The 26,707-nt window shown below is 38.6% G+C and overlaps 1 protein-coding gene across 5 annotated transcripts in view; it reads left to right on the top strand.

The window, feature by feature from the left end:
• Gk (glycerol kinase) overlaps positions 1–26,707 on the top strand; it is an 81,992-nt gene that overhangs the window by 32,393 nt on the left and 22,892 nt on the right. For 2 of the 5 annotated variants that reach the window (XM_028857920.2, XM_028857917.2), the window contains exons 5-14: positions 200–283; positions 3,695–3,771; positions 6,332–6,469; positions 8,464–8,573; positions 9,959–10,025; positions 11,086–11,103; positions 13,034–13,069; positions 13,518–13,585; positions 18,971–19,013; positions 19,642–19,722. In XM_028857920.2, coding sequence (XP_028713753.1) covers positions 200–283; positions 3,695–3,771; positions 6,332–6,469; positions 8,464–8,573; positions 9,959–10,025; positions 11,086–11,103; positions 13,034–13,069; positions 13,518–13,585; positions 18,971–19,013; positions 19,642–19,722 — 722 coding nt within the window. The remainder of the gene's footprint in view (positions 1–199; positions 284–3,694; positions 3,772–6,331; positions 6,470–8,463; positions 8,574–9,958; positions 10,026–11,085; positions 11,104–13,033; positions 13,070–13,517; positions 13,586–18,970; positions 19,014–19,641; positions 19,723–26,707) is intronic. The other 3 variants (XM_028857918.2, XM_028857919.2, XM_028857921.2) reach the window with 3 other exon arrangements.

The following is a 26,707-nucleotide window of genomic DNA, read 5'->3' as shown; positions in this document are numbered from 1 at the left end:
TCTTTGTTCCCTTCTACTCCATGCCTTTTCCATTTCTTTTTCTACATTCACATGTGTAGAAAAAAAACATTCACTCTGATGAACTTTATTCATTCTGATGAACTTGCCCAAGTGATCTACCATTTCCAAACAAGCATACATAGACCTTGAACCTGGCTGTCTCTAGCATGAATTGCCGTTATTTCTCCTAATGCTCCAGCTGCTCCAGTTTCTCCTGGCTCTTCAGTTCCAGTTGCCGTTGTGCCCTCTGGCTCTTCAGTTCCAGCTGCTGGTACTTCCTCAGGTATTGGTGCTCTGGCTATTGCTCACGTCCCAGCCTCCCAACTCAGACACGTTGGGGGAAACTGACTGCTGCTGCCAGATCTGGATCTGTCACTTCTTTTGATCTCAGAAATTACCTCCACAAGGGGCTTAGGCCTCCAGATTTGGGGGTCTTCTCTTTGGCTTTTGATCTCTTATTCTGCAAATCTAATTCTGCCATCTTAGCTTCTGTAATGAGTTTTCTAATTGTTTTGTTCTTAATTCAATTAATTTTGAACATTTGTGAGTTGCTTTGGTAGTATATCAACAACCACTGACATCTTTTTTCTTTGCCATTTATACTAATTCATTCCATATACTCTAATTGCCATGTACTCTTTGATTATAAAAAAATAAATAAATGTCATGGCAGCCTTCTGCAATCCTGGAACAGTGGAAGGAAAAGGACTTTAGATGCCATCCACTCCAGCATCCTTATTTTATATTTAGAGGATCCGGGTCAAGGAGGATTTAAATAATTGCACAAGTCATAAAGCTTGTTGGTAGCAAAGCCAAACTTAGAACTTTGATTTCATGATTTTACATTCAGTGTTTTGATTCTTTGTAGTGAGGATTTAACTCCACAGATACCACTGTTGTCAAGCTTAACTGCAAGCCTGGTTAACTAGTCTTTGTTAAGAGCAATAAAGTCCTTGGACTACTGAGATTCCTAGTGCTACCTTACTGTCAGTGTTTGCTTTGGTTTTCAATTAATTATTTGGAGCACATTAATACACTAAAGAACATGCCCTACAAAAGACATACTCACCAATTAGTATTGTGTTGGACTACTTGGAATACTCATAGAAAAGTACATAGAGTTAGGCCTGGCCTAGACTTAATCCAGAATCCTGCAAGGTAGGTCATGGTTAGATGAGTTCAAAATTTCCTAGGTGGTTCTATTATGCTTCCTAAGAAAGAATCACTGCCATGGAGTTCTAGTAGTGGTATTTGGAAGGAGGGCACTTATTTAAAGAGAAATTTGTGGGTCCAATTCACAGCTCTACTGTGCCCGAACCGTGAAGTATGGGGCCTGTCTTTCAGCCCCCCAGTAAGTGTTGTGTCCATTAAGATGTTCATAAACAGGGACTGCTGGTGTGGAATCAGTGGAAGAGTACTTGCATGGCATTTGGGAAGTCCCTATTCCATCTCTACCTAACCCCAGTGAGAGGCCAGGATGGTGGGGAGGGAGGAAGAGACAGAGGAGGGAGAACACCAGATGTAGGAGGCTTATATTATCAAAGAGGCCAGCAAGCCAAGAGTCTATGTACGTCAAATATATTTGTTTAGATCCCTCTCTAAGAAATGTATTTTATATTATGATTCAACAAAGCCATATAACTAAAACAAATGTTTCCCAAATTCATCTTTATCCTATGAAGTACAATAAACTCTAATATTTGCTATCCCAATCTACCATTAATTTTTTGAAGTAGGAATCAAAACTCACTAAATTGATTTTTCACCTCATAGCTCATTGTAGTTGAAAACACTGAGAATTAAGATGTGTTTGTTAATCGTACATATCACAGATTTAAAAGCTCTCTTCTGAATCCTTCCACTTTCCAAGTTACTCTTGTTAATCCAATAACATCTGCTAAGGTTGTTTATCTGTGAGCAAAGTCTATTTTTGCCATCATCACACAGTACTGTTACTTTGTAAAATGGAGCTGACTCTTGTTCCCTTGATATGGGAGATGTTGCCACCTCTGATGATATTGCTAATGGTTTGTGTCCTGACATTGTACTAGAAAACTCAGCTCCAACTAAGTCAAGTGAAAAAAAAATAATAAAAGCAGTTTATTTTGCTAATGGATCTAGTCACCCAGTGGTAGCGTAGTTTAGGTGTTGATTGGTTCTGAATACAGAAAGTCACTGGTATCCCCTTCAAGTCTATCTTTTCCAAGATGGCTCCTCACATGACAGACTCAGATCTCCTGTCATGAAAATAGCAGGCCCAAAACACACAGTGCCAAATGTAGCCGAAAATGACGATTGAAGGCTGACCATAAATCTCGGTTCGGTGATTTGGCCAAGAAATTTCTTGTGTAAGAACTTAGGGTTCACACCTCCCCCTGGAACTTGGGGTAGGGGAAATCCTTCGATAAACCACACAGCTGAGGGTTATGGAAATCTAAATCTCCCAAGGGAATTTGAGATAATGCTTCCGGAATCAAGGAGTAGGTGCTGGGTACCAAATGAAGATCTTACCTATAGGCCATCTATTTTAATGAGTTTTGTTCTCCTTCTCTTTTCTTAGTTATCATGTGAGTCACTTGCTTGCTGCTTTTTATACCTACAGAAACCAGTATTTTATCCTGAAGTCTCTGGTTTAAATCTCATGGGAATTAGTACTGTCAAAATGAAGCTCAGAGCTATTTAGATAATTAGAATGAATTTGTAAAAATTTACTACAGTGAAGAACTGATTCTAAATGAATAGAACAGAATAACACTGTTAAGTGAACTAAACAAGGTATCTGGCAACATTAAAAAATGTCGTGTGCAAGCTTGCATTATCTGCCCTGGAGTCCTTTAAATAGACTATGGGCCTCAGATTTTTTCAGGAAGCATCTGAGCATAGTGTTCTAAAAATACTGACTTACCACTAGTAGATTAAAAGTTAAATACAATAGACCCAGTCTCTTAAAAAACAAAAGATAGCAAATCTGGTTTATTGATCACTTATGCAATCTATTTTATAGCTTTTAGTGCATTCTCCTCCCCAAGCTTCTGTCACAAAGCAAAATGAGATATTTTCTGCTTGGAGTTCAGAAAGCAGGTAACAGAAACTTAGGAAAGAAAATGGTGGTCCATTTAAAGTAGAGTTTTCCCCATATAATCCAGCAACGAAATGGATTGTAATGAAAGAAAATAATGATTTCAGATCTTGCATCCTTTGAAAGATTTTATTACAAATAAGCATCCCGTCGGCTTCTCTACTTTGTCTTTGTCACAGTTTTCTCCCAAGGTTTCTAAGATATACATTTTATCCTGAGCTGTGCGTTTTGCACTGCCAACTAGCCTGCCCGGTTCTTAAGTCTTCTCTCTACTCATGTGTGTTTAGAAAATCCCTACTCCAAATGCTCTTTCATAGTTGTTGTCTTTCCTGTAATAATACAAAATAAATAATGCAAAATAAAAACCCCAAGGTTTGTATTGTTCCTATAATTTGGTCTGTAATTTTGCATAAAAGCTTTCAATTCTCCTTTGTAAATATATTTTCTTCTAACAGTATGTCTATTCATTTCTAATTTTCTAATTTCTATCCTTTAAAAGCTATAGCATTTTAATTGCTTATGGAAACTAATCAGTCTCTTATCTGTGACAGTGATTTTGCTAAGTTCTCATTTTTATGATGTTCTTCTTATGTATTATTATGTTTTGATCCATAGTGTGGCTTGACCTAAGAACCCAGTCTACTGTTGAGAACCTTAGTAAAAGAATTCCAGGAAATAATAACTTTGTCAAGGTAAGAAATCTCTTCAGAAGTACACTGTAAGAATGTGTATTAAAAAACAGTTTGCAGATTTCATGAGAAAAACTATTTCAGTCTTACAACCTATGGTAAAATGGTTATTTTATACAACTTGTAGAATATTTCTTTCAGATAACTGTGGTCAAATCAAGTCTTTAGCTTTCTTTCTTGTTCTGTGGGGAAATGAAATAACAGTACCCCAAGAGGACAGACTGGTAGAGATCCTAATGTCTCAGTAGCTTAAATCATATTCCCCAAGGGCTGCTTTCTTTTTGCCCACACTTTCAGACTCCATCAGCATAGTTCCCTATTGTCCACTGAAGAATGTCCTGAGTGCTTTTGAGTTTTTAGTAACCTGGATTCGGTGAGAAAGAAAAAGTAAGTAGGATTCAAGACCTTCACTAAAGACCTTTTTTTGTGTTTGTTTTTGTTTTAAATAAAACAAAGCAAAAAATAAAACAAACTTTTTTCACATGAAAAAGAATAATAAAATATGTCTAATTTTAAATCCTTATATAGATCTCTCTCTTTAGATAAGTGAAGTTAATTTCTTAGCAAGTTCAAGTTCTTCTAGAACCCAAAAGGAAGAAGTTCTTTTTCTTTTAATGAGATGTGTCCCCTTTTTATTTGCCAGTGGGAACTATGTTGGTTCTTGGATCTGAAGCTAATATTCAAATACCATTAATTATAACAGGCTAGCAGACAATCCCATGTCTGCTCCCTTCCTTGCCTAAGTAGTTTCAGGCTCGTCTTGCCCATTTATTTTCTATTTTTCTTTGTTTTGTCACCCTGCATAACCCTGCCTCCCACTGTCTGCACTGAGCTTCAAGGCTTGTGTAGTTTTCCCTGCATTACCACTGCAGGCAACTTTTACATTCCCTGTCTGCATCATTTAAGACTGTGTCTATTAGGTTTGCAGGATCTTCTGGAGGACAGCCTGTACCTCTGCGGGATGACCTTGCAACTCAAATAATATTTCCATGTGTTACTGTCTTCCCTTATTTCTGAGCACTGATACTCTCTACCCCCAACAACCCCCAAAAAGCTAGAAACCTTAAGATTTTTAACTTGCTGATGGAATTAAAGTATTTGAGAACATAATGGTTTCTGGTTATATGTTTTTATGGATTTTCTGTGTGTGTGTGTGTGTGTGTGTGTGTGTGTGTGTGTTTCTTTTGTCTTTTCTCTTTGCTTTTTTAAAATTATGGTTTGTTTGCTTATTTGTTTACTAGAAAGAGAGAGAAAGCACGTGGAGTTGAGTGGGTGGGGGGTGTGAGGAGGTGTTGTGGGAAGGGAACTGTAATCGGAATATATTGTACGAAGATTTTTTTCAATAAAAAATTTGGAAAACATTTTTTGAGACAGGGTCTTACTGTGTAGCCCTCCCTGCCTGACTTGGAGCTCACTGCATATACCAAGCAGGCCTGCCTCAAACTTGCAACAATCGTCTTCTATACCTTTTATTTTATTTTATTTTAAGTGTCTGGGTGTTTGCCAGCATGTATTAGCTGTGCACTGCATGCATGCCTGGTGCCCTCATAGGCAAGAGGGTGTTCGGTTCCCTGGGCCTGGAGTTTCAGACAGCTATTAGACACCATATGGGTACTGGGAACGAAACCTGGGTCCTCTGGAAGAGCAGCCAGTGCCTTAAGTGCTAAAGCCCCTCTCTCCACCTCCTCAGCAATCTTTTTGCTTCTGCCTCTCAAATGTTGAGATTATAGGTACCTACGTATCAGTATAGCACATCAGCTATGATTTGAGTTTTTTCATGACGTATGTTCATATGAGGTAAGAATAGGGGCATAGGATAAGGAGAGAAAGCTAATTGTATGACTTTTATGTTACATTAATTACATCTTTAATCCCTTTACTTGAACTTTATAAAGAAATTGGATATTTAATATGCTAACAAGAATTGGACTTCACTCATTCTCAAGAAAGAGCAATAAGCACACATGAGTTCCATTTTCTTCCAGTCATTGTATGTGCTGACTTTAGCCAGCTGCTTTCTTATGGACAGCAATTCTGTATGGTTTTAATCTGGCATGTCATTGACCTCTGCTTTATTTATTTATTTTCCATATGTATGTATGAATGGATGTATATGTGTATACACTCAAATATGGTATGTCATTAAATTATGTGTTTGAAAGTAGTTTTCTTGCTATTGTTATTAATTTATGACTATTAAGTTCACAGTCTATCATGAAAAGAAAAATAAAGTGCAAACTTTTGGTTTAGATCTACAGATGAGCGATTTATTGCAAACTGACATTGCACTGTCACTATCTAATTAAAAGATGGTGTGTCACTTAGTTTTCTTGTTACCTTGCTTATGTGATACTCTTTGAACTGCAAACATAATCACTCTGCTCTTTGGTCATGAGCATGCTTCTCTGTCCCATGGGATAGGAAAGGTACTTTCATTTGAAAGCCCATTGGATTGTCTTTAGACAATCCACTGAGCAGTTTGTTGTTGTTTTCTTTTCTTTAGAAGTTTGGTTTTCAGCTGTGGTAGGTGTAATTTACTGACTGCACTGTGGAACTGTTCTAGTCCAAGACAGGCCTTCCACTTAGCACTTACTTCAGCGCGGTGAAGCTTCGTTGGCTCCTTGACAACGTGAGAACGGTTCAAAAGGCTGTTGAAGAAAATAGAGCTCTTTTTGGGACCATTGATTCATGGCTCATTTGGGTATGTTTAAATGTAATGAATGCACAGAGAATGGTTGGGGGATTTTTTTTAACTGTCCTACCTACTATTTTTGTCCAACATTTTAGACTTTTATTTAGCATCATTATTGAGGAAAAACTACTCGAAGCAGCAGAATGTCTGTCTCCATTTGAGAGACATTTTTGTCTACTTCCCTTTTTACTTTTCTTGTTTCATTTGAGTGACAGCAGAAGATAATTACCAAAACCATATTTCATAAGTCTTATCATTGGAGCATGTCATTTAGGTAGCTTTTCTCTCGAGCCTAGCATCTCCTTCTATCCCACTAGTTATTTCTAAGATTTTATTTATTATGTATACATACTGCCTATATGTCTGGTGCCAGAAGAGGGGCACCAGATCTCATTACAGATGGTTGTGAGCCACTGTATGGTTGCTGGGAATTGAAATCAGGACCTCTGGAAGAGCAGCCAGTGCTCTTAACTACTGAGCCATCTCTCTAGCCCCCCCCCCTTTTTTTTGAGACAGGGTTTCTCTGTGTAGTCTTGGTGCCTGTCCTGGAACTCACTCTGTAGCCCAGGTTGGCCTCGAACTCACAGAGATCTCCCTAGCTCTGCCTCCCGAGTGCTGGGATTAATGGCGTGCACCACCACTGCCCAGATAAGAAATAACTATTTCGTGTATTAAAATACTTTTCTCCTTCATGGTCAACATTTTATAGCTTTCTCTTGTGAAATCATGCCAGGATATGCAACCAAATCATAGCACAAGTTAATATTAAAATGTTTTGTCTATAGCTGAACACAGACCAGTAGATATTAATGGCTTAGATATTTACATGACACATTTTTCTGTTTCAGCTTTTTTTTAGATAGGGTCTCAGTATATAGACCTGATCGGCCTGCAGTTCACTATATAGACCCTATTAGACTTGAACTTGTGCCAATCCTCTGATATCTGTCTCCTGAGTCCTGAGATGCAGACATGTGTCACTATATCCAGTGATTTCCAATCTATCTCTGTCTGAAGGTGTTATAGAAAACTTCAAACTGCTTTCAGGATGTGTGCAAAAAGATGTGTTATGAAAAAAGAAAAAGTGAATATAGAAAGTTTTCTATAAACCTTTGGAGGTAATATTCCACCTACTCAAAATTTTAAGGCTCTGAATTTTCCAAAGAGAGAAGATTAAAAACAGTACTGATTTTCACTGAATCAGAAATGAGCTAGAATTGTGTGAATAGAGTAGCCACATGAGTCTGGACATCTGAGTGCTCTCATTCTGAACTATAGTGAGTGTAAAATACACACTGGATTCTACAGATTTCAGACAAAAAGAAAGTCAAATGTATTAATAATGTTTTTCATTGATTATGTGTTCAAATGTTATTTTAGACAGATTGGCTAAATAAGACGAAATACAGGAATTATAGGTGTATTTTATAGTTCTATTTCTTTTGTGTTTTTTTTTTTTTTTTTGGTTTTTCGAAACAGGGTTTCTCCATGTAGCTTTGCGCCTTTCCTGGAACTCGCTTTGGAGACCAGGCTGGCCTCAAACTCACAGAGATCTGCCTGCCTCTGCCTCCGGAGTGCTGGGATTAAAGGCGTGCGCCACCACCGCCTGGCTCTTTTGTGTTTTTAATGTAGCTACTTTTTTTAATCCCATTTACTTGTGGGGGGGGATGGTGAGTGCATGCCATGACATGTGTGTGGAGGTCAGAGGACAACTTGTGGGAGTCAGTTCTCTCCTTTTTTACCATGTGGGTTCCAGAATTAACTCAGGTCCATCAAGCCTTTACCCGAGAAGCTGGATCTTGCAGGTCCAGCTACTAGACATTTTAAAATTACACGTGTAGCTCAGCTCGAATTTCTATGGAATGCTGCTGAAACCGCAATAATGGAAAGGTTTGGTTCTTCCATTTGTTTTATGTGCCCTGCTGCTAATCATTGCCCTTGACAGTATATAAATACATGTGCAGATTAGTTCAGGACTAACCTGTCCCTTTTGTTCTGTCTAGAGTTTGACAGGGGGAATCAACGGGGGTGTCCACTGTACAGATGTAACAAATGCGAGTAGGACGATGCTTTTCAACATCCATTCTTTGGAATGGGATAAGGAACTCTGCGAGTAAGTTATGGTTTGACCTCAGTGCAGTTTTTTTTTTTTCTATACATTCTTGTGTGCGTTATTTATTTAGAATCTAAATCTTACTGTTTGCAGATGGTAGTTGTATACTAACATTGTTACATTTCAACTACAGTTTGCAAGTCTATTTTCATATGTGGGTTTTTGTTTTGTTGTTGGGGGGGCGGCATTTTTTGGCCCAGCCTAATCTTGAATTTGTGGTGATTGCTTTGCATCAGCTTCACTAGTTCTGGGATTATACGTATGAACCACCACACAGTTTCTATTGTGTGTGGGTTTTTTTTTTAGCTTTCTTTTTATTTATTCTTTGTGTCTTTCACATCATGCATCTTGATCTCATTCATCTCTTCATCCCTTCATATCCACCCTTGCAACCTCCTCCCCAAAATAAAATAAAATAAAATTTGAGAGAGAATTAAAAAAAATCTCATCATGGAAGCTGTAGTGTGACACAGAGAGTTATCCTTTTGTCCATATATTTTCACTTGCAAGGGTTCATTTCAAAGAGTCATTGGTCTGGTTTGAGGCCTCTGGTTTCTACTACAGCCTCCCTGGGGCTCCTCTTGGGTACCCTGTTATTGCCCTATGTCATGGAGAATCTGTAGCTTTGGATCTGCAGGACCAGCCCGTTCATGTGCTCCACCAGATCATAGATGGAGTGGATGTTCTGCTTGGCCAACTCATAACCCTGGTTCTGGTTCTGGACCTGTGTAGTTGCAAGGATGATCAGCCTATCAGCGCCCCCCCACCCCCCGTCCTTACCACCAGGATGAGCTGTCCAGCATTGCCACCCCCATCCCCCCACCCCTACCCTCAGGGACACCCAGGTGAGGTGAGGGACAGGGACAGCTTTCTAGGTGGCATCTTTCCCTCGCCCTCACCATGTGTTTGTGTTTTAACTTCATATATTATATGTGAGTGTACACACTCACGTTCAAGGACACAGTGGCTATGATGTGTGTATGTAGGCCAGAGGGAACCTGTATGAGTCACTTTTCTCCTGCCCTTTGGATTTCATGAACCACACTCTGGTCCTTAGGTTTGGTGATAAGTGCCTTTACCTGCTGAGCCAGCTTGCCAACCATAGCTACGGCACATAGGTCAACAGGTCATATTAATTATTCTTTATGGATTAGCCTCTTTTAGAAAAGTTCTTTGCTTTCTGAGTATGCTTTAAAATTTGTAATGATTTGGTTGGCTAAGGTTGGACTGCTAAATACCCAAACATACCGCTATGTTTTCTTGGCTAATATGTTTACCACTATTGAATTCTATGCTCAAATGTACCTAATTTCTAATTATTTATATTTAAAATGTTTCCAAGTTTATTCAAACAGTGTTATATACCCAAAGCTATTATTTTTCAGATTTTTTGGAATTCCAATGGAAATTCTTCCCAATGTCCGGAGTTCTTCTGAGATCTATGGCCTAATGGTAAAATAAATAATAGGAGGAGGGGATTTTATTAAAAAAGAAAGATCTTTGCCATTTAGAATTCAACAGTCAACTTTATTATATTTTATAGTTTGGGATTTGGGACTTTCTCTGTGAATGTCCGTAGTATGTAAAATAAGGATTTAATGTTTTTAAATAGCTTTATAACTAAAAACTTCAAGTCCTTACTACCAATTGATTTTATATTTATAAACTTGAGTTGGCTTTTCTTTCAGTAATATTGTTTTTGTCTTTTGAATATTAATATTTTGAAGTATTATCGATAACCTAACTCTCAACAGCGGTGTGGGAATGTTTAAGCCAGTTTTCCCTTCCATATAACTGTAGTAGCTGTGATGTCTGCTTTTAATTTAGAGCAGGTACTATTCCCATCTTAATAGTGTTCTTTTTCCTAGTTAATCCCTTCCAATGACTGAACCATTGTTGTATATTTCATTCTTTGTCAGTTTGGAAGAATTTAACAAAGAAACTGAAAGCAAAGAGTCTGTTTCTAAATTAGGTTGCAAATTAAGGCAATTTCCACAACGGGCATTTTACTGAAACCCAGAGGGAGAAAAGTAAGTGTGCTTAGCATCACTGAAAATCTGTAGTCAAGTATCAGGAAGAGAAACCTTTAGGAGGTTTTGAACTGGTATTTCAGCACACAAATTTGAAATTCATGATAAAACTTATAAGTTTAAGGAAGCTTCAAAACTAGCCATTTCATGAAAAATATTAGGCATGCCATTCATGCAGTTAATAAAAATAGAATTGACTGCCAAATGCTTTAGCTGATGCTTGAGCAAGAATTTTTAAGTGTTCTTTGTAGAATAAGGCTTTTGAAGGCAATGTGGAATTGCTTAAGGCAGGCATAGTCCCTGCTTATCTATAGTGCTTTCATAGTTTCAGAATGATCACAGAATCACTGGGATCAGAGCAAAAGAGGTGACTTTTGAAATAGCCTCAGAGAATAATAGAAAGAAAGCATTTAATCAGCCTAGTTTTCTCTTGCATTGAAAATATTATGCTTCTGTCCCCTCTCTCCCCTTGCTGACTATAGAAAATCTCTCATAGTCTGGTGAGTAGGCTATCCACCGATTATGCTACCCATTCATTTCGAAAAGATACAGTGCATTTCCATTTATTTTCAGACAAGCACAAGTCCATTCACTAAACAAATGTTTCTAGAATTTGCATAACCTTCCAAAATATTATAAGCTGTAGTCATATTTTATTTTTTGAAAGGAAGCAGGATCTTGTTTATTTGTTTTCCCTAAGATTAAAATAGATGTTTCTAAAATTCTGGGGGAGGTTTCCAGAGATTTGGATGCTACTCATTGCAAAGTACAGTTGTGGTGTACTTTGGCCTTTAGCCTAGTAGGGAAATTAGAAATGCTTTTTAAATAGCCTGTGTATCGATTTTTCTAATATGTTGTCCAATGTCTCAGACCAGTTAGTTGGAAATGCACTGTCACTTTTTTTGCATGCTTCCTCAGAGGACCCTCCTGGAATCCTCCAGAAGCCTTTCCCCATAAAGAAAACAGAGCGCTTTACATGCCTGAACATTCCTTAGATTGTTTTAAAAGTTTGATTGTTGGAAAGTATAAGCAGACTTCTTATAATAAATTATCAAGATAGAAAGCCTCTAGGTTTCCTGATGATTATAGTTAAACCTTTTTATTTAGTCTAATCTTTATTAGTATCCAGGCTCATTTTAAAAGAATATATATGTATATAAAATAAATATCAGGCTGTAGACGGGGAGCGTAGCTCAGTAGTAGAGGACTTGCTTACTTTTCAGTAGGCGCTGAGTTTCATCCCTAACACTAAAAGTCCAACCTTGAAAAATAACTAGTCTTTAATTAACTAGAAAGCATTAAAGAAAGAAATAGTAGGAATCTAGAGGGCATTTTCTATTTTGATAAGGGCTTCCATATATATATACACACACACATATATATACATACACACACATATATACATACATACATACACACATATATATGTATATATATAAAATGTTGTTTCCTACTATCAAAGATACATGAGGAGGGTACTAGTGTTACCTTCTTCATGCTAACAGCTAGGTGTTACAGATCCCAGGGCCATTTGCTCACAAATGGTAGGCTCAGGAGACAGTCTGAAGGTTTTCATTCAGTGTTCTTTCCGCTACATCATCCTTACTTTAGGGATCACATTCCTTAATTTCTCTAATTCCTTAATATCTGCACAAATTGCTCTGTTGTAATGTTTTCCCTGCTGTGGCCCTGGGAACCAGACCTGAGGCCCAGCATATGCTAGGCAATAGCTGTAGCACCGAGATATATCCTCAGCCTTGTAATACGGTTTTTCAAAAACTATTTTATGAAGTTTTGATAACCAGCCACTAAAATCTCACTTCTTGCCGGGAATACCGATTGAAATTAAAAAAAAAAAAAAAAACAACATTCATAAATTAACTGTTACTTGTCCAAATTTAACTTTCTCTGAACAACTATCTGAAATCTAAGTACTCTTGGTATTTAAAAGTAGTTTGAGTAGAGAGAAGAGTTGATAAAATACAGCTTTCCGGAAACTATGTTCCATGCTAGTTTGATAGTTATTTAAAAATATCTCAGTTGTCGTTTCATAACAGCAGCAGCAATATCAAAACACTAACTTTGATCTGTGATTACGTAGCCCAGTTGTCAGTTTGTAAATAAACGAGTTGTGTAGAGCGATTCAGCAGCCTGCTTGTGGCCTAACACTAACTAACCCGGGCTAGAGCCCATGTCTCCTGACTGCTAGTCCAGTGTTTTCTGTTCCTCTGCAATGCCATGTCTCTTCTTGTCATTTCTATGAGTACTTTAGTCTCTGTCTCTGTTCTCCTCATGTAGTTGAGATACTTGCTTTGTCTTGTCTGCTCACATCCTTTGGCATGTTGCTCTTCTTCTTCATTCCTGTATAAGTTATGTTAGTAGAGCCAACATTTTGTGACTGTTCCTAATCCTTTTTAAAAATTTTATCAGAAAGCTGGGGCCTTGGAAGGAGTGCCAATATCTGGGGTAAGTATCAGTACCAACTATCTTCCTGTCATATCCCCGATCCCCACCTCTGTCTCTATCCTGCATTCCTCCTCGGTCTTAGTCCTTGCCTTTTCTTGAACTGGGGAGGACAAGTCAGAGCGGCACCACTGGCCACTTCTTGTTCTTCTGTGCCACAGGGTCGGTCACTCAGAATCTTTTGAGGAAATTCTAAGCCTGGCATGGTGATGCAGTACAAGCCCAATACTTTGGGTCCCAACTTTAAGTCTAGCCTCAGCCACATAGTGAGTTAGAGGCCAGCCTGGGTTACACGAGATTATGTTTCAAGATGCCTTTTATCTTGATTATCAAATGGGGGTAATGCCCATGGGAGACAATGTGAGGCACAGGTATTTCACTCCTTGATAAATTAAAATACACAAAAAGCAACCTGTGACTCAGGACTTTTTATTGTCATCTATAATTTCAGTGTTTGGGGGACCAGTCTGCTGCTTTGGTGGGACAAATGTGCTTCCAGGATGGACAGGCCAAAAACACGTGAGTTGACGAAAGCGCTTAGAAAGCGATGTTGTTTTCTTTCCTTCTCTTCCCTGCTGCTTTGAAATTCAGCCAGAATGCAATACTTTAGTCACTTCAGTATGGATCTGCACATTATTTTTATAATTTGTCTTCCCCTTTCTCCCCCTCTCCTGCTTTCTCTCTCTGCCTTGAGTTTTATATAGCCCAGGCTGGCCTGAAAGCCCCATCCTCCCGTCGGGATTTACAGGCATCTCCCATGACACCCAGTTTTATACAATTGGCATTCTGCCAAGTTAACTCCATCCCCTGCTCTGATTTTTGTCTTTCATTTTTAATTTGGTTTTGGTGTTTTTGAGATGGGCCTGACTCTCAGCTCCTGAAACTTGCACCAGGTAGCTTAAGACTACTAGTCAGAAATTCATGGAAATCCTTTTGTCTCAGCTCCCCATGTTCTAGGGCTTTGTTTTGTTGTTTACCCCAAGGCCATATTCGTTCCTTTTTTTAAAGCTACATTGGTGGCATTGGGAAGAAATGAGGAAAAGCCGTAATAGGAATTCTACTTTTCAGTGTGTTATCCTGCTCAGATGTTTCTACCTGTGACCAATCTCAAAGTATATTTTTACAGGATATTTAGTGCCATTTTCTTGACATGATGCTTTCTGTCTCATCTGAAGTGTCTCCACTGATGAGGAACAGAAAGAATGAAAGAAATGAAGACTTGATAATATTTTCCTCCTATTATTTTCTCTTAATTTGTTTTATTAAAAAGTGCCTACCCCATTACATATATTGAATGGCAGAAACAATACGTCCCAAGAGCTGAAATAATAGTGACAATTATAACACATACTCAGACAATGGCTATTGTGTTATTATGTAATGGTCCATATACTTGAGATATTACTCAATCCACATAAATTTTGTTATATGGGAATCCAGTTATTCCTGTTTTATGTCAGGGAACTAAGATTTAGAGAGGTAACTAATCTAGGTAATGTCATGCATCTAGTAAGTCGGAGGCACAATATTTGTACCTTAACTCATTGTATTCTTTAATTGTGGCTCTAACTCCTATGCTTTATTTACTGTCTATAATGTGTAGAAAATATTTTCATAAACATGGAAGACTGTCTTTTTAATGGTTCTTCTCATGATGAGTTCGTAATTCTGTCATCAAGAGTTTTTGTTCATTGGTTTGGATTTTGAAGGTTTTTTGTTATTCTTGTTTTGTTTGTTTGTTGTTTTCTTTTTGGAGACAGGGTCTTGCTATGTAGCCCAGTTTGCCTGGATCTCACTATGCATCTCAGTGTGCCATGAAACTTATCATCCTCCTGCCTCAGTCTCCCATGTGTTAAGATTAGAGGCATGTATCACTATACCTTCTCATGAGAGATCTTGTTTCCTGGTAGCTTGACTTGTTTTTCAGACGTCTCATGTAGCTCAGTCTGTCCTTGGACTTGTTATGATACTCTTGTCCTTATCTTGCTAGTTCTGGGATAATAATGATGGGATTGTAGGCATGTGCTACCATGATGACTTTTTTATTTTTGACTTAGGTAATTAAGTTCTTTCTCTGCAAATAATGAAATATCTAGCAGTCCTAAAATAATTGCTGCTCAGCAGGGTCAGCCACCCTCATGTGAGTGAGTAAGCTTATTTGAATGAAAGTTGGTTGGGAAGAGGATATATGAAAATTCTTTGTAGGCTGTGATGACCTCAGGTTATGAAGGAACACTTGAGCCAACATAATTGTGAAAACATTTTCTTTGAATCAGGGTTCCAGCAACTGAATCAGGAGTCATAGAAAACTAGGCTGTTTTTTCCCTTTCCTCCTCTGCCAGGAACACTAATGCTAGTAAATCAGATGCTATCTCTATGTGTCCATTACTTAGCACGATAAATAGAACATGGTAGGGACACAGTAAAATAGCCTTCATTTCTCCCTCTTCTGTTCCTTTCTTTCTTTCCCATTGTCAGCCAAGTCCATAAATTATTAATTGAAATCAGGTAATAATTGTTTGAGTACCTGTGTAGCTACTGCAGGTTGGAAAAGGGAAACGGCAAATCATAAGATCTTGATCTCACGTTTCTTACCCTGAGGGGAAACAACACAGATAGCCAGTTGATGGTGTATAAACTAGAGCTTGCATGACATAAGAAATGTTGCAGTAATGCCATTGGCTTTCAGAGTGAGGCCAGACAAATCATAAATGATTTTGGAAATGGCCTCAGCATATAGCTCAGTGGCAAGCTCAAGAGAACTCGCCTAGCATTCACAACACCCTGGACTTGATCCCAGCACTATAAAAGGAAAACATTATGATGCTTTAGAGGAAGAGCAATACTGGAGAGTGGAAGAGACACTCGACAAGGATACGAGGAGGAGGATTTAGTATAGAGAACCTAGAGAACCCTGGAGTAGGAAAATGGTAGAGAACAAGATGAGCCCAGCGGCTCTGAGTTATGTTCCAGGTAATTGGGAGATAGTCTGGGCTAAATGGTGAGTTCCACATCAGCCTGAGCTAGTCAGTGTAAAAAACCAAACAGGGCTGTGGGGGCGGGTGGGTATTTAGAAGAACAATGTAGTGGGAGCCCCATGTACTGGAGAAATTCCCATCATGGCAGACAGGAGGAAGAAACAGGACAGTAGATTGAGGACTTAGTATAACCTTCAGAGGCATACATCAAGGGATGTACACCCACTAGCTAGGCCCCACTTCCCAAAGCATCCATAACTTCCCCAAATAGCAGCACTAGTTGGACCAAGTGTTCAAATCATGAGCCAGTGAGGGGCATTTCATTCGTACCATAACAAGCATGCTGGAAAGCTATTTCAGGTCAAGACTTTTCTTTTCGTTTTCTTTTGATTTTTGGTTTTTTTTTTCTCCGCCTTGATAGGGAATGGATAACTTCTGAACATTTATGAGTTGGTGTTTAGGTGTGACTGGAGCTGTCAGTTAATATGATGACAGTCTTGGGTCTCAAAGCAAGGAGAAGGCAGAGGCCAAGAACCTCTGGTATAAACCACTATATCCTAATGCTACAGATTCCGAGGATGGGGACAGAAAGGAAGACTACAGGGATACGCAGGATGCTGCAGAGAGTCAAGGGAGAAGACCCAGGGATGGAGGGTTAAGATTAGCCAAAGTAAGGAAGAGGTCCAGTGAAGGAAGCTGTGTTTGGAACACGTTTGTGGTACTGCTAAGTTATGCATTGCACACACAGGGAAATGTGAAGAAGTGAGTTAGTGTAAGTTGTTTTCTGTAAACGTTTTGCCTACATGGGTGTCTGTGTACCACATGTGTGCTTGGTATACACGGAAGTCAAAAAGAGCATCAGGGCCGGGCGGTGGTAGCACACGCATTTAATCCCAGTACTCTGGAGGCAGAGGCAGGAGTATCTCTGTGAGTTTGAGGCCAGCCTGATCTACAGAGTGAGATCCAGGACAGGCACCAGAACTACACAGAGAAACCCTGTCTCAAAAAACCAAATACTACTACTACTACTACTACTACTACTACTACTACTAATAATAATAATAATAATAATAATAATAATAATAAAGAGCATCAGTTAACTTGGAACTGGAGTTACAGATGGTTGTGAACTACCATGTGGGTGCTGGGAATCAAACTCAGGTCCTCTGCAAGAGTAACAAGAGCTCTTAGCTGCTAGGCCATCTCTCAAGCCCCTGTTTGCCTTTTAAAAGCATAAAATTATCAGGTGGGTTGTCACATGCCTTTAATCCCAGCACTCTAAAGGCAGATCTCTGAGTTCCAAGACCAGCCTAGTCTACATAGGGAGTTTCAGGGCAACCAGGGCTACATAATCTAGTAAAAAAAGCATAAAATCTGTGTTTGAAATGCCTTTCAGTAAACTGCAACTCTTCTTTGAGACATCGACATCCATATTCCTGGGTATTGTTTTATTTTTTTCTTGAGTGCCTTTCTTTCTACTTTTAATAAAATCCCTACTCTGCTTCATAAAAAAAACAATCAAGTTTCCGTTTTAGTGGTGGGCAGCAAAAAAGTCCAGTATCTCATGTGCTCCAGTTTGTAAATGTATTGCCTGCACTTAGTGTATTTGGTAAGTGTCCATTCAAACTTCAATATTCAGTGGTCCCATACCTTTGGATGCATCACCTGTTCATTGAGCAGCCAGAAATCCACTTGGGTAAAAAGAGATGGAGTATTTAGAGGTAAACATTACTCTTATTGTGTATGAAGAAAATATTATCAGGAAAAAATGCATTTGGTTTGTGTTTATTGTCCCCCTCCCCAAATGAAGCCATCATGGTAGTAGTCATAGATTCTGCCATCACCATTCTGCCAGCTTGGAGACTAGGCACTCTTAGAATGTCACCAATGCAGTTTTAACCATGCTAGCACATAGCAAAGGAGCAAGACCTGTGAGGCGGGAATTCCAGGCTTAGGCAGAGTTAATGGTAGCTATAGCAGCCTTGGTACCTCTGCTCACTTGAAAACCGTTTCTCAGCTGTGTGGTGGTGGTGCAGAGGCAGACTGTTGCCTGCGTTCGAGGCCAGCCTGGTCTGTAGAGTGAGTTCCAGGACAGTCAGGGCTACACAGTGAAACCCTGTTTCTAAAAAGAAAACAAAACAACAAACCAGAAAACTGTTACTCTGTGACCCTTCCCTGTATCAGTTGAGGTTAGCAACTGATTTTACACACCCGAGTCAAAACTGTCCATTATGTCCAAGTGCCGGATTTGTGGCAGTGTCCAGAGCTAATACTGGTAAACTACCACAAAGGAAGTTCCGTTCTTCCATAGCAGCAGTGTTGAGTTCTGGTTGTGATTATCCCACCAGTGTTGGCATACATTACCCTGCAGGGAGAATGAGATCAGTAAGCCTTAACTAGCTTCTCCTTGTTGGTCACTTTTGGCCTAGTTTTCCAGCTGTCCTGTCTGCTGGTCCATGCTCATCCTTTCACCCTGCCAGAACATAGTGGTGGTTCTCAGTTCCTAGCTATTATTAGTGATAGCGCTAAGCTGGCCATCTCAGTTGGCGAAGGGCTCCCAGTCATGTTGCGTCACCATATGTGGACTGGTAGTCACTTAACGCGACTGACTGTAGAATTTGTTGTAATTAGTCATACTTTACAAACATACCCTTGGCCTCTGACTGACTAAATGCTAAATCCTATAGCTGCATTTTCCCCATTAATTATTCTCAATCTATGTCCTTCTAGACTGATTTTTAAAAAATACTCTTAAAAAGAATATTTAGTGTGTGATGTTTGGTAGCTTTCAACACTTTTTAAAAGCCTTCATAAAATGACTTATTGTGCTAAGTTAATTGTCAGTTTTTGATTATTGGTAGAACTAAGATTTTGCTATTTGCTTTTGATAGAATTCTCATGCTGTTCATTCTTCCTCCATGTATAGGTATGGAACAGGGTGCTTCTTACTGTGTAACACAGGCCGTAAGGTTGGTTTTTCTTCTAAATTCACTTTGATACAAGTCTTCTTTACATTCATATATATAATGCTTGAATCTAATTCATTATTAGTGTGCTTTTTGGGTCTTCAGCTTTTACTTAATCTTTATCATTGTTTAACTTGGTTCAATAGAAATGTTGAAAATCATGAAATTGGAGTGATTCTAACAAGAGGCCTTTTATGCTTTGTTAAAATTCCTATATATTCTTTTGATTGTGTTAATGGAAATCTAGACTTAGTGTCATGTCAGATTTTTTGTGAAAATCTAATTTGAAACAAGTAATAATGTTTTAGCTGTCTGAGTGTGTTCTTATTACCAATGACGAAGACTTAATTTTAGTAATTATTATTTTATTGATGGAATTATTATGAATAAACATTCTATTATATCTTTAAAAATGTTTTCACACTGAAGCTGGGCATGGTGGTATATGCCTTTAGTTCCAGCACTTGGGAGGCAGAGGCAGGCAGATGTCTGTGAGTCCAAGGCAGACCTGGTCTACTGAGTTCTAGGCTAGCCAGGACTCCACAGTAAAACCTTATCTCAAAAGAAAAAAGGCTTTATACTATCCTTTAAATTTTTTCCACACTAAAATATTTGTTTTTCTTTCCTACAGTGTGTATTTTCTGAACATGGCCTTTTGACCACCGTGGCTTATAAACTTGGCAGAGACAAACCTGTGTATTATGCATTGGAGGTAAGTTCTTTTCAGTCAGAACAGATATGACATCCATTCATAATTACAGAAAATTACCATGCCTTCTTGGGGAAGTGTAGCTAGAGTTTTCCTGCCTGGCCCACAGTCAGGACAAATCTTTGTCACCTGCCAGTCCCACAGCCGCTCAGACCCAACCAAGTAAACACAGAGACTTATATTGCTTGCAAACTGTATGGCCGTGGCAGGGTTCTTGCTAACTGTTCTTATATCTTAAATTAACCCATTTCTATAAATCTATACCTTGCCACATGGCTGGTGGCTTACCGGTGTCTTTACATGTTGCTTGTCCTGACGGTGGCTGCAGTGTCTCCCCCCTTCTTCCTGTTTCCCCAATTCTCCTCTCTCCTTGTCCCGCCTATACTTCCTGTCTGGTCACTGGCCATCAGTGTTTTATTAATATAGAATGATATCCACAGCACTTCCCCTTTTCTTCTTTTTTTTTTAAAAGGAAGGTTTTAACTTTAACATGGTAAAATTACATATAGCAAAACAATTATCGAGCAAGAATTATAGTTACAATATTAAAGATGTCCTATCTATCTTATATTTGTGAGTTTAAGGTTTTATATCTAACTTATCTTTTATCATAACTGAGGAAATTACAACTATCTAGTCTTCAACCACATCAAAGACCTCAGAAGGATATAATGGTACCTGAGAAATGGTAGATGGATGCAAGCAACTTTCGGGAATCTTGCAAGAGTAGACCAAGACAGTTGGCAGCCTGGACAGTCACCTAATGTTTCTCAGCATTGTTGGTGCATTCAAAGTGGCTACAGGCCTAGAATATCTGACAGACCATTTTTAGAAGCAGGAATTCTGAAAGACCATCTCACCCTGTCTTGGCAGAGTACAGTGGTCGCTTTCCTTGTGTCCCACTTGTCCAGAAAGGACAGCATTGCATTTGTACTGTCAGCAGTCAAGGCAAGGGCAGTTCTTTGCCCAGTAGGCCATTTTGTATCAAAAAGACAAACTTCCAAATGGAAATGTCTTAGAAGCCCAACATTCTCTCGGGATCAATTGGTGCAGCCAGGAGCAATTGTGTCTCACGTCAACAGAATTCTAAGTTATTTAAATGCCATATTCTCTAGGTCTATGAAGTGTTTGAAGATTACCTATCTCTCTGAAATATATCTATGTATACGTAGAAGACTTAACTAACATGGCTACAAATATGATTATCATAGATGACTAATTATTAATCTATTTTTTAATTATCCATTACAATTTTAAATGAGTTACATAAACATAATACCTCAAACAAGAATATATATATATATATATATATATATATATATATATATATATATACACAGTATAACAAAATTAACTTCAAGTTTGTATCAATAAACTAAAATTTATACCAATGTAAAACATTTTAAACATAAACTAAAATCTATACCAAAGTAAAACCTTTTAAACAAGTTGTTCTTTAAAAGTAGGTTCATTAATCTACCCTTTTATCTTATCATCTCTATATCCTCGTATATATCTATATCATATCCCCTTTTCTTTTTTAGAAAGAGATCACATTTATAATCAATCTGTTTTAAATAAAAATATTGGTTTTTCTCTGTCCCACACCAGAGGGCTCTTCTGATTTGGGACACAAGAATCTCTTAACCATTATTTTTAAGCAATATGTCTGGGTTTAGAGGGGGAGTGAGCCAATTCCACCTCTAAAGCCAGCTTGGTATATTTGGGAATTTGGGCATAGCATATATTACTACTTCCTGCTGGAGGGGGGCGCTGTATCTTATGGGGACACAAAGAAAATTTTAGGCCTATGGGGTAGTCCTTGAGGCTGTATTGTGGGAGCCAGTTGCCTTGAAACCGTTCTGGATGTTGGATCATCTGGGCCATGGTGTCATCGGATATCTTTCAGGGGGTCTTGGCTGGTGAAACCTGATGTATCTTAATCTGGTACAAATCCATAGCCTCTGGCTTTCTGTGGAAACAAAAGCAGAACCTCTTTTCCAAAGCAACATATCCTTATATCCAAATTTTGAAGTCAAGGTACCTTTAAAATTTACATTTTGGCATAACTGAACAGCTTTTATAATCAAATGTTTTTGTTTAGTTACGAATATCAAAGACAACATAATCCAGATTTTGTGTGTGATAGCCATCTTTACGTGGCTTATTACCTTTAGTGTTTTTTTTTTAAACAATTATTTTTAGATACTATTTGTTTATATAATGGTATATTTTTTTTTGTCTTTTAAGCCTACGTACATTTTTACATGTATTATAAACTATTTTATCTGAATCAGTCTTATTGACTGTAGCCTTCTAAGCCTGAAACGGAGCTGTGGCTGCTGGCTCCGCCCCTTCAGCTTTTCAACATGGTGGTGGTATGTTTTTTCCAGCTCTGGGAGTCATCAAGTCTCAGAAATAGTGGGTCTACGCTTTTATCAAAGCATCGTGTAGCCCAGAAACCTCTTTTTCTAAAATACTAGTAAAGACTAAATCTACCACAGAGATTAATGTGCTGCTGGCAGACACCTCATTCCCACCATACTGCTGGTCAAATGCACACGCCAGGAACCCGCCAGTGTTCAAACCTCTGTTTTGTGGTGTCTAGCTGCCCGTATGAGACAAGAAGCAGGAACCTGGTTTTGGCTCTGTTTAGAATTGGTTATTAAATATTCTCAGGTTTAAGGTGGAAACTCGAGCCGTTGGGCGCCATTTGTTGCTGGAGGGCTTCTCTCCAGCTTCCACCAAACCCCGCAGTCCCACAATCCACGTATAAAATAATCACTCAGACGCTTATAATACTTATAAACTGTATGGCCGTGGCAGGCTTCTTGCTAACTGTTCTTATATCTTAAATTAACCCATTTTTATAAATCTATACCTTGCCACATGGCTGGTGGCTTACCGGTGTCTTTACATGTTGCTTGTCCTGGTGGTGGCTGCAGTGTCTCCCCACCTTCTTCCTGTTTCCCCAATTCTCCTCTCTCCTTGTCCCGCCTATACTTCCTGTCTGGTCACTGGCCATCAGTGTTTTATTTATATAGAATGATATCCACAGCAGGGAAGAAGTATTATTTTTAGGCAGGATCTTGTCGTGTATCCCTGGCTGCTCAAGAGCTCTCTGTTGTCCTTTTAAATTGGTCTTGAACTTATGGCAGTCCTTCTCCTCTTGCACTCACATGAACTGCCACACCTGGAAAAGTTGCCATGTTTTCTAACCTCTTTTCTCATAATTTTAATATATGGGACTCAAACATTCCACTTTTTTGTCCTTTGATTGTGTAGAAAGAACCTTGAACTAAACTAAACTAGGGGTCAAGACTTCTGTGAGACAAGAATATACCATCTCCTTAGTTGTTGGTACCAATTGATTTTGTCACCTTGGGGATGTTAGTTTCCTGCTGTACAACCTAACATTTTCTGTCTTTAAACTTTAACGCAGGGCTTGGCTGTCTCAAGTACTTCTTTCCACTTAAAACTTTCTGCTTAGTAACTGAAATGCCCCAGTGTTCCATAGTGAATCATTGGGCACAGAAAGGCAGAGCAATTAATTCTCTTTACTTATATCTCCATTATTATTATGTTATGTATGGATGCGAGAAAGAAAGAGAGGAAACATCTGTTGCAAATACATTTGCAAATTATCGTAGGACTATGTCGATCTAATTCTGTAGGACACAATAGGTTTGTACAAGAGACATTAAAGGAGTTGGTGTAGAGCTCAGTGATAAAGTACTTTGTCTAATATTCTCAAGGTTCCAGCTGAATCCTAGATTCAGGCTCCAGAATCATGAGAAGAAACAAACAAAGCAATAGTTTGTTTGTAAATGCAGACACGTGTCTCGTGATTGGCTCTAGGACCTCAGGCGTACTAACTAGAAGCTCCATTTCTAACCCTGTATAATTAACATTGGAAGGACTACCTGAGAACTTATGGGGACTCATTTTTTTTTTAGAATATCTGATGATAATTTAGTCAAGGACTTAGACGTCTAGTCATGGTTCAAATATCTCAGCTGGTAGACCTAAAGCCCCCTTCTTTGTGGCACCAGTGGCTGAGCTCAGGGAATTGAAGCTGCTAAGCAAGTACACTGTGACTGAACTATATGCACAGCAATCTCAAGCCCTCTTCTTTAGACAAAGGCATCTAAAGCTGTCCTAACACTTCTTGGAATTTCAAATCCCATGAGCCCTTTCTCTCCTTTATTCCTCACTTTGGCGAATGCTCAGGGCAGCACTGTTCACATAAAAAATGGATGGTTTGGAGGATACCATAATTCTAGGAGCAGCTGGAGTAGTATTAATATGCTTTCTTTGCTCTTGCGTGAGAGACAGAATTTTAGGTATTTTAGATCTGGAAAAGGCCTCAAGGACGGGGTCACCTACTCTTCTCACCCAGTGTGAAATCTTCCTCTTGTCTCCTTTTTCTTTTGAAAAGTTAGAATTCCAAGCTGTTGGCTTTTTTTTTCTCCAGGGCCTTGTATATCTCAAGCAGCCTCAAATTTGCTACGTAGCTAAGGATGAGTGAACTAGAACTTCTGATCCTGCTGCCTTTACATCCTGAATGATGGGGTTGCAGGCATGTGCCTCCACACCCAGTTTCAAACATTTTCTTAGTAACATCCCTAGTAATGGGCCTAGGTCATCTGTAGGTCTCAAGTGCTAGGAGGCATCTCTCAGTTTGTCCGGTTTCAACTGCCTGAGTGCCCTGTTGTCAATCACTCACATACTGTATTAGATACATTCCACATCTCCAGTCTTCCATGTAATAGTTACTGCGTGTACTCAGCAGTGTGCTTTGCGCCTCTCTCACCATAAGCATGCATCTGCTATTCTGGCCTGAGAGTATATTTAATTTAGTCTAATACCTGCTGTACACCACCGGTTCTCAGAACATTTGCTAAAATATCCTCTTTCGCAAACCACGCCTGCTCCACTGTGTATTTGTAGAAGACTTTTCAGTTAATCTGATTGAGAACTTTATTTCCCTCTTATTTTCAAGATAGTTATACAGGGCTATTGTGCTATTGTCTCAGTTATTTTTCATTTGCCATAATATGCATGCACACCCATTCATTAAAAACCAAATTTTAAAAATATTAGTAGGTAGAATCCCCCTTTTTTCTTTCCTTAAACTTTTTTGTCAGTTAACAAATATTTAAAAACCTTTTAAGAAATTAAAACGAACTAAAAAAGAGGAATAACGCTAGGTTGATAAAACTTAGTAAATTTATACTAATTCTTATTTGTCAGCCTTTCAATACATATAATAATCATGCCTTTAATTTGACACATTGTTAGTAGGCTTTGAAATCAAAGCTATGAAATTTTGACTTTCTGCACTCTTTAGAAACTGAAACCATAGCTGTCTATCTTCACCCTATTTTGTTTTTGAGTCCTGAGATAGGATGTCACTCGATAGCCTGGAAAGTCCTCCTGCCTCTCTGCCTCTCTGCCTGCCAAAAGAAAGACTTCCAGATCTGAGCCGCCACATCCAGCTACTCAAGTCTTCCTTCACTCTCCTGCTGATTTGACAGATCAGATTTTTTTCAGTTTAGTGATTTTTTTTCTTTTACATTAAAAAAAATTGAAGTTTTCTAAAAGTATATATATATATATATATGTACATATATATATGGTTTGTCTATATATGTGTGTGCATGTGTATAACATATATATATATATATATATGTTTAATAGTTTTAATTTCCCAACCTTGATGAGGATTTCAAATACTGTATTCCTAGAAATTCTGCTAACAATGTTGAATTCTGTTGTTGAAAGCTTACATTTTCTCTTTTTTCTTCAACATAGCATTAGTAGTTTGCTTTGCAGTTGAGAATAAACCATATTTATTGACTCATTAGATCCCTTTCTGTATCCAATATCCTTGTCTGGAGGCTTACTCTGTCAGTGTAAGCCAAGCTGGCCTCTAGCATGCTTGTCTCAGCCCGCCAAGTGTCGACATGCTGTATATTCGCCACCACAGCCAGCCCCGGTGCCATTTCTTTGGTCCCAAACCTTTTATGTCTCCATTCAGTTTTCTTTTGTTCTTGTAATTCTTGTAGTAAGAATGTAGGATAGTAATCCCATTCTTTTTTAGGCTTTTTATTTTGTCCTTATTTGGGGTAAGTATAAATTTCTAGTTTTCCCACATCCCTTATGGTGCATTTGATTGTTTGAGACATGATCTTCCTTTGCAGCCTAGACTGGCCACAAATTCTAAATCCTCCTTCCTCTGCCTCCTGAGCACTGGAGCTATAGTCTGAACTAGCACAGCTGGCCTTTGGTACTAACGAGACCACAGCTGTCGTTTAAATGGAACTCCTTTACAGATTATTTCTTTTATTGCCTGAGAGCTTTTAATATCATCTCTTTATCATCAGTGCTCTTTAGCTTTGCTGTGAGGTTCCTGGGTTTGGATTTATTTTTATTTGTCCTGTTAGGTGCTTGGATCCCAATTTATCATCAGATCTGGAAAATTCTCAGCAACTATCTCTTCAACTATTACTCCATTACTTCCTTCTTCTTCTTCTTCTGGACTTGCTCTTGGATGGATATTGGAACCTTTCCGCCAATCTTCCATGTCTCTTAACTATCCTTGTTTATATATATTTGATCTGTTTCTCTGTGCTGCACCCCTGGGGAGTTACTCAGTATCTACCTTCCATTTCCAAATTCTGTCTTTAAAATAAACCTTAATACATAAAATCCATTTGCTTTTGCATTGTGAAATGTGAAGACACCCGAAGAAATACAAATTAGAGCTGAGAGATAGCTCATCAGTTAAGGGCATTGACTGCTTTTTCAGAGGACCCAGTTTGTACTTCCAGCAACTGTGTTGGCTCACACCTTCTGTAACTCCAGTCCCAAGGAATCTGTCTCCCTCTTCTGGCCTCCAAGGGCACTGCATGTAGGCCAAATACCCATACAGGTGAAACATAAAAACAGATTTGAAAAAATGGATTGGGAGAGGGGAAAAAATATG

The sequence above is a fragment of the Peromyscus leucopus genome, chromosome X (genome assembly GCF_004664715.2).
Source record: "Peromyscus leucopus breed LL Stock chromosome X, UCI_PerLeu_2.1, whole genome shotgun sequence".
Lineage (NCBI taxonomy): Eukaryota > Metazoa > Chordata > Mammalia > Rodentia > Cricetidae > Peromyscus > Peromyscus leucopus.
Note: the sequence above shows the minus strand (reverse complement) of the source record. Positions and strands in the feature narration are given on the sequence as shown.